Source organism: Danio aesculapii, chromosome 18 (assembly GCF_903798145.1).
Source record: "Danio aesculapii chromosome 18, fDanAes4.1, whole genome shotgun sequence".
NCBI lineage: Eukaryota > Metazoa > Chordata > Actinopteri > Cypriniformes > Danionidae > Danio > Danio aesculapii.
Genome location: NC_079452.1, coordinates 3,349,020 through 3,357,738, shown reverse-complemented (window position 1 = coordinate 3,357,738; position 8,719 = coordinate 3,349,020). Strand labels below are relative to the sequence as shown.

At 33.5% G+C, this 8,719-nt stretch overlaps 1 protein-coding gene across 1 annotated transcript; it reads left to right on the top strand.

The window, feature by feature from the left end:
• Positions 1 to 2,160: 2,160 nt before the first annotated feature.
• ssr3 (signal sequence receptor, gamma) lies at positions 2,161 to 7,353 on the top strand. The gene is made up of 5 exons (XM_056478238.1): positions 2,161 to 2,384; positions 3,803 to 3,929; positions 4,062 to 4,160; positions 6,881 to 7,012; positions 7,102 to 7,353. Exons 1-5 carry the CDS (start codon positions 2,252 to 2,254, stop codon positions 7,166 to 7,168), a joined length of 558 nt encoding a protein of 185 aa, XP_056334213.1. The 5' UTR covers positions 2,161 to 2,251; the 3' UTR covers positions 7,169 to 7,353.
• Positions 7,354 to 8,719: the final 1,366 nt, after the last annotated feature.

Below are 8,719 nucleotides of genomic sequence, written 5' to 3'. Positions count from 1 at the left end.
TATATATACATACATATTATTATAACTTATAGTATACTGTAGTGTTTTTTAATTATACTGTAAGTTTATTGTGCTGCATATATCATACTATTTGTAACACTTTGTTGATGAATGCTACAGCACACTGTATTATTATAGTGAACTGGAATAAATACTGTAGTATACTAAATCAATGCCACATTAAACTGTGGTGTATTGTATACCCTATATTTGTAGAGCAATTCGTGTATTGGGTCATTTGTTTACATGATAGGATTGTTTTGTTATCCCAGCAACTACAGAATGCCCACAAAAACACTATAAAATTTACTATAAATTACTATAGTACTGCTTCATGTCGATTTGTGGCAGCGTTGGGTGTATTTATTTACAAAGTAAGTTGCTGTAATTACATTTTTTATCCATGGAAAAAGTCGATGAATAAATGTACATATGTTTAAGCGGCAATGTGTATCTAATTAAATTAACTCCAAAATTAAAAGTAATCCCTTAAATCAATTATTAAAAACAGAGTAATTTTTTTTTTTTATCCAAACACATTTTGCAGAATAATTATATATCTCAACCTAAGAAGGTTACGTTTATCAAGACAATTGCACGTTAAGAAACAATGAACTGAGTAAGAATTAATGAAAAGAGTCATGTTTTGACACATATATTGTTTCAAGAGTTCACACTTAGATATGCTTGACACTAATAGCAGGTTTGGTATGCTGTCCTGAGAGAGTACCCTGGGATATTTGAGCACAAGGCTACCACCTAATCAATAAGCATAAGGGGGCACGAGATCAGGTAGGTCTCGGAGCTCCCCCTTGTAAAGGGAGAAAAAAGAGGAGATAGGGTGGAAGGGGGGATTCTTTCAAAACAAAGATAAAGCGATATAGGGTGAAATCGGTCTATTTATTGTAAGCTTGAATCAATCTAATTGGATTATTACTGATTACAGAGGCCAGACGCGATCAATCATATCACATGCTCCTCTTGAAATTAGTTTATAAAACTTCACTTAACTTTACTTTTTAGTAATTTGTATTTTCTTTTAAACATGCACTGGAATTTGCATGTTCTCCCCGTGTTTGTGTGGGTATGCATGCACTATAGGTGAACTAAATAAACTAAATTGTCCGTATGTGTGTGAATGAGAGTGCATGAGTGTTTCCCAGTACTGAGTTGCAGCTGGAAGGTCATTCGCTGTGTAAAAGATATGCTGGAATAGTTGGGAGTTCATTCCGCTGTGGCAACCCCTGATAAAATAAAAAGGACTAAGCAGAAAGAAAAATGAATATATGTAATATAAGTCACTAAATAATCACCGCTGAGCTGCAGAGCTACAAAACAAAGAGAGCGAGAGAGAACCCTCATTGCAATGGCTTGGCCTTCCTGCCATATTTTATCAAGTAATAAATGTTTAATTTCATTATATAATGAGTTAAATGTTAGACAGCATCAAGCTTATAAATCATCCAGTGTCTCCTGTTTGAGGGATCATAATGAACATTTGATGTAATTAATCTGTAATGTTTGCAGTATATCATTTACACATAAACCTTTAATGATATGTAGGGTATTAAAAATATATTCAAATAATATGTAACAGTAATATAAAACTGCAATGTAATAATACATTTTCTGTAAAAATATGAATGTACCATAGACTGCAAGCCATGTGCAAATACCATGGCAAATACACAGTCTCTTCCAAACAGTTAAAGTTTCTTCAACTTTTCCTAGACACTTGTTTGTCTCCATCTAGTGGTGCATGTCATGCATTTCAATGTCTTTTTTTAGAAAACAAAACAATAAACGACAGTTACGAGAGACATGATCAAAATTCAAGTGTTTATTTATATTTTTTCTGGTCTATAAATATATAAATTAATGCATCATATACAAATAAAACTGCAATTTAATAGTAAAATATAGACATGCATATTTAGTGACTTAAACTTAACATAGCGTTTATATACTGCTGCTCTGATCATTTTGAAGTGCTTCTTTTATCCTCACTAGTAAGTTAGGATAAAAGCATCCGCTAAATGAGTAAAAGTATTTTTTGGGTGATGTGTTTTCTAAATGCTCATCCCGTACACTAGATGGCAGCAGATCGGCAAGTCTCCTCAAAGTCGCCGCGCATCAGTTCTACGTCACTGTTTGTGCTGACGCGGCGTAAGCGCTTCATCCATTCGGTTCACATACGTGTCTGTCTCTTTTCACCCAAGCCAAGGATCGGAGAGAAGCATAGACTGCAGACATGGCACCCAAAACCAGCAACAAACAGCAGTCAGAGGAGGATCTTCTTCTGCAGGATTTCAGCAGGAACCTGTCGGCGAAATCGACGGCGCTTTTCTACGGGAATGCGCTGATCGTGTCCGCGATCCCCATCTGTAAGCGGCTCGTCTGTTCCTCATCATGACATTCTGTGTTAGTTGTTTCTCAAAAGTGAGCTGTATACCTAGATAGTGTTCTATTCTATTCTATTCTATTCTAGAGTTTAGTTAATGAGCCGTTTACCCCCAAATCTTAAATTTATTTAAACATTTACTCACTTCGATTCGAATCTTTATGAGCTTCAGTTGTTTGATAAACGCGAAAGAAGATATTTCGAAGACGGCTGGAAACCTGTAACCATTGACTTCTATAGTACTTTTTTTCACTTAAGAAAATTTGTTTTTAAATTCCCTTATTTAGACTTTTTAGTGTCAAATAAAATAGTAATGCAGAATTTACAAAGTCTAGTGCATATTATTTATGATGACGCATTATGAGAAGAACGTGACACTTGTTCATTTAACGTTCCTTATATTGTTTACCACGCAAATCTGAATATTGGGTCTGAAATCGCATTTAAATTATTCCAAAACAGCTCAATTTAATTGACCGTCAACAATACTATACTTTGTATTTCCACATTTACAAGTTGCAAATACTACTTTTCTGAAATTATATTATTAAATAGAAAGTCAGAATGTACTAATGTAAAAGCAACTTTACCTCAGTTGTGACACGATTACTATATTGTTTACTACGCTGCTTTGAATATACGGTGTGAAATCGCATGCAAGTCTGACTTCAGAACATCATTAACACTATTTCACTTAATTGGTTGAACAATGCTGCACTGTTATAGTTATTTGGCTACTTAAATGATACCCCTTTTTAGAATTTGCAAACAATACTTTTCAGAAATTATATTAAAAAGGTGAAAGTCTGAAAATATGAATATAAAACAAACTTTACTCGTTAGATTTTTCTACTATAGAAGTCAATGATTACAGGTTTTCAGCTTTCTTCAGGATATATTCACTTGTCTTCAACAGAAGAAAGAAACTCATAAAGGGTTGAAACAACTCGAGGGTGATCACGTTTACGTTTTAATGAGGTAAAACGGTCTTTATATTGTTTACCACGCAAATTTGAATATTGGGTCTGAATTCGCATTTAAATTACTTCAAAACAACATTAGCACTATTGAATTGACTGTCAACAATGTTGTACTTTGATAATCATTCGCTGATAACATGATTTCCCCATTTAGAGCAAGTCAGAATGTACGAATATAAAACTAACTTTACCTCAATTTACGTTTTTGGGTGAATCATCCCTTTGAGTATGTTAAAGATTTTTGCTTTTGTGCTTTCTCTGTGTCTTCTGTCTATTTGTGTTCAATATATGAACACCAATCCATGATGACCATTGTTATTGTCTTTTGTACATCAATTCTTAACTGAAAAATTCAGCTAAAGCAAAATTCCAGTATTGTGCTCTCAGCTGGCTCATGCATTTGTGCTTGTTTTTGTATCAGGGTTGTTCTGGAGGATCTGGCACATGGATCTGGTTCAGTCTGCAGTGCTGTATGCAGTCATGACTCTGGTCAGCACCTACCTGGTCGCCTTTGCTTACAAGAATGTCAAATTTGTTCTCAAGCACAAGTAAGTATATCTGTCTGAAACCTCACACGATGTTTCAGTGCAGAATATTTTCTCTCTGTATCTATCAGCTTTAATAGTTGGATAATTCAGAAAACTGAACGGGTGTTGGTGGAACTGATTTTTTTTTTTCAGGGTCGCTCAGAAACGTGAAGATGCCGTGTCAAAGGAAGTGACTCGCAAGCTTTCTGAGGCTGACAACCGCAAAATGTCCCGCAAAGAGAAGGACGAGAGGTTTGTTTGTCTTATTAAAATGAATGGAAAAACAGCTTCACGTCATATACTGAATGAATTATTTGGTAAGAATTACTTGGGTGCAACAAGTTTTAAGTAGGAGAGGAAACTGTTTGCAGGGTTCCGCGGAGTCTTAATACGTTTTAAAATGTCCTAATCTCAAAATCTAAATTTTATGCCTTAGTTTTATTTATTGAAATATTGTGTTGTAGGTCTTAAATCTTTTTTTAAACAGGTCTTAATTTTCCTTTATTCCTAAATTGCTTCCCAATCTGGCCAAAACTCATACAATCATTAACAATCCATCTCAATAAAACTTTAAACTTTGTATTTAAAAAGGTAATTTTAACTCTCATTTATCATAATGGTTTAATTATTTTCCTTAAAATAACATTGGGTTAAAAGTGCTCCATGTATTTACTGCTGAGTACATCGACCTGGACAGACTGTTGTGCATAGATTTAAAACATTCGTTCATATTTTTTTAAAGAAAGTTTATGTTGGAAAAAAAGTGTATGAATACAAGTAGAGCTTGCTTGTTTTTACACAATGTTTAAAATATTTTGCTAATAAATATCTAAATTATTAAAAAATATATATTATTGTATTATTAAATGTATTAAATTATAAGAATGTTTTTTGATAGGGCAAATACTAATCTTTTCCATCTGGGACATTTAACAATTTAACTTGGTGAAACCTGCAGAAATTCTGTGTTCTCATACAAAAAAGTATATTTAGATTCTACAGAAGTGCAAAGTGTTCAGCGCAATGACAAAATGCTGTTTCACATTGTCACCACTGTAAATATGTTGACTTAAAGGGACATTTCACCCAAAAATGACTTTTTTCTTTCACTATTTACTCACACTCACAAAGTAGATTTAAACATTTATGAGGTTTTTTTATTTATTTTATTTTTTTTTTTTGAAACACAATTTTAAAAATTCTGAATAATGCTGGAAACTTGTAAGAAAAAATCTATACTATCAACGACTGCTGTTTTCTAACATTTATCAAAATATGTTCCTTTGTTCAACAGAAAAAAAAGAAACTTGGACAGTTTTGGAAAAAGTAAAGGATGAGTTGATTATGAAAGGAGTTAATGATGATTGCAAAAACAAAGCCTAAAAACCGAATGTATATCAAAACGTTCAGATTGTAAAATATACATGAACTACAACAATTATGCAGCCAAATTAATCTAAACAAATATGTCAAATATTTTATGTATATTATCTCAAGTATAAATCTCAAGTGAAAGCTTACTATTATCAGCTTTTTGTGAATACTACAACTTTTTTAATGTTTAAAATTAATTTGAATAATTTTTTTTTTCTCCAATCTAGGTGTAGTGGTTTGTTTTTTCTTCAGCCTATTTAATTCAGTTGAATAGGCAATGTTTCCAATTGTTTTTCTTTTACTTTTTTTATCTGAACATTTTTATTATGGCTGGGTGATTAAAAATGGCATCGGTATAATTTTTTCTAAAAAGATAAAAGTTTTGGTATACACTATAGTTTTGTTAATGTGGCTGCTGAGTATGCACCTTGGAAGGAATGCTTACGGTGTAAGTATGTCATTTCCAATGCAGGCGCATGACTTGCGGCGCAAATGCAACTTGCGTGCACATTTTCCAGGCACACCTAGTTAATGCTGCATGCGCATAGCGATTCATGCAAGTAGAACTAACCAGTCGGCTTCACACTTTATGGAATATACACATTTCAGTAACGGTAGACTAATTACCAAACACAGTGCACCCAAACACTGCAGTGCTTTTTACTTTTTCTCCATAAACTTGTATCGGAGCTGAAGCAATGGTTTGTCCGTTTGTCATCCTCTAAGAAAACAGTTGATGATCGTCGAGTTACAGAAAGACAGTATTGTGCTTTTCACATGTGAGTTTTGGGTTGTCATCGCAACTTCAGGTCAGGATAACAAATGTGAAAATGAGTGCTGTATAGCAACAGTGAGGAGATTGTAAATTAAAAAAAGCATGTAAGTATATCGCCAGACTGGCTTTTTGGTTTCTTTTCTTGTGCATCCCAGCCGCTAGCAGCTGAATCTGAAAGATTTTAGAACATAGTGGGTAATATAGTCATTCAACTTAACAATTTGTAATGTTGTTGCGATTATGTATTTGAATAATGATAGTTAGTTCCTTTACTTGAACGCTCAGATTTGATTATCATAATTTGTGTTGTTGACAGAGTTTGAGGTTTACTGTATCATTATTATTCACACCTTAAATTTGCATTGATTGCTCAGTATTTGTACTTTACCATTGAACACACTTTGTAACGTTTTATTTATCAAGTTTAAGAGTCTTTAACACTTATGCTTATTTTACTATATAGAGATTTTTGTAAATATTTTTTGTTTTTGACCATTAAAACTATTTGCTTTGGTAATATTGGTAAATTAAAGTAAAGTGGTTAAATCCTAATATTCCTAAATGTATTAAAAATATTCAATAACTATCAATACTGAATTAAATGAAACATGATGTTGTAATAATTGTTTTAGCTGTGTCGTCCAGCCCTAGTTTTAATATTGTATTTTTTTTGAGCTTTGCAAAGTTTCAGTTAACTACACTAGTTGTTATTGAAGACATTGATTAACCAGTTCATATGTAATCTATTTATGTTTTACCTTTGAGATGGCACTATACATGTTTATTCTGTGACTAAGTGTATTGTATTGTTTTTTTACTGAAGGATCCTGTGGAAGAAGAATGAGGTGGCAGATTACGAGGCAACCACTTTCTCCATCTTCTACAACAACACTCTGTTTCTGTTGCTCGTCATTGTGGCCTCTTTCTTTCTGCTGAAGAACTTCAACCCAACAGTGTAAGTCAACTGTAGTGTTGACAGTTGAAGTTTGTTGATGGGTCAAGATGTTTACCACTCTTAATGTTTACACTCTGTCTCTGTCACAGGAACTACATTCTATCCATTAGTGCCTCTTCAGGTCTGATCGCTCTGCTGTCCACAGGGTCCAAATAAAAGACTGATTGAATCATGAGGAACGAAGGAACAAACAAATGAGAAGATCATGGGATTGAGAGAGTCAGTGTGTAAGACTTTAAGTTGTTTTTTGGGAGAGTGTTTATCATTTCATCTGTTCATGTTTCATGAAATTCATGATTAAGGCCAATTTTTTTTTTGTACCAATAAAGACTGTTTACTGATGTTTGTTGTCATATTTTACTGAAATGTGGGGCAGAGATGCAATCTCAAAATAAAAGTATACATACTACAGTGCCTATAGAAAATTGTCACACCCCTTTAAAATAGTTTGTCATATTTTGAAGTCAAATAACTTTTTCAGCCTTTGAAATTAGGCAGGGGACGATAACCGTTTTCAATGTATACTGCAGTTTTGGAAAAGTCAAGGTTTTAAAACATTTTCTGCTAGTAGGCGTCCGCGACACCTCCCTCACCACCCGCGTCCTCAGCAGTTATATCTGCGCCTAGGGCGGCAGAATAGAGAGGGCAGCGTCCGCAACACCCTCTCTACCCGCATCCTCAGTTAAATCTTTATAATATTTTTTCAATTTCATCCGCGACACCACCAGTTTCACCTCTGAGGTATTTTTTCTAAAATCAATAACCATCTGATTGCTTGTTATACCATCATAAATGATCAAAATAACCCATCAAAAAGGCTTTAAATAAATAAAATAAAATGTTGTAAAGCACCAAAGGCAGCCCATACTAAAGTTACTTATAATACTTATTAGGCTATTGTTATCCATGAATTATCAAATGTACTTTTTACAAGAGAGGCTAGAAAAATCGTGAAGCTCTACGTATTATAATCATTATTATTATTATTATTATTATTTTTATTATTCAAATGCCCAAATTCTAACTGGAGAAAGTTGAATGTGCTGGCCAGTTTGTTATTTGCCTAATAACTGACAATATGTTACAGTTTTTTTAATTTAAAACTTAAACAGATTCCTATTTTTTAACCCCTCGTGCTAATATGATGTAATGAATTTGTACTTTAAATATAAGTTGCCTCTTTTTCCATATTTTTTCATTCCAAATCTTTAGAAAATATTTTTAGTACATCAAAAAGTGTGACCATCTAATGAACTTGACTAGCAAATAAATAAATAAATGTCACAAAAATGCAGTATTTAAACATTTACATTTAGCAGACGCTTTTATCCAATATGACTTACAAATGAGGACAAGTAAGCAATTACACAACTATAAGAGCAGCAGTAAATAAGTGCTATAGAGAAGTTTCAGGTGTGTAAAGTCTAAGAAGCAAAGCATTAGTAATGCAAGTTTTTTTTTTTGAGAGAGTACAGTTAGTGGTATAGCCAGAGAGGCAGTTGCAGATTAGGAAGGAAAGTGGAGACTAAACAGTTGAGTTTTTAGTCGTTTCTTGAAGACAGCAAGTGACTCTGCCGTTCTGATGCAGTTAGGGAGTTCATTCCACCAACTGGGCAGATTGAATGTGAGAGTTTGGGAAAGTGATTTCTTCCCTTTTAGGGATGAAACCACGAGGTGACGTTCATTCACAGAACGCAAGTTTCGGCA

What these genes read in the sequence shown, in the direction of transcription:
- ssr3 (XM_056478238.1), top strand. Translation starts at nt 2,252, where the DNA reads ATGGCACCCAAAACCAGCAACAAACAGCAGTCAGAGGAGGATCTTCTT. An exon ending in AAATTTGTTCTCAAGCACAA is followed by an intron (nt 3,930 to 4,061) that starts GTAAGTATATCT and finishes TTTTTTTTTCAG; the next exon opens with GGTCGCTCAGAAACGTGAAG. An exon ending in AAGAACTTCAACCCAACAGT is followed by an intron (nt 7,013 to 7,101) that starts GTAAGTCAACTG and finishes TCTCTGTCACAG; the next exon opens with GAACTACATTCTATCCATTA.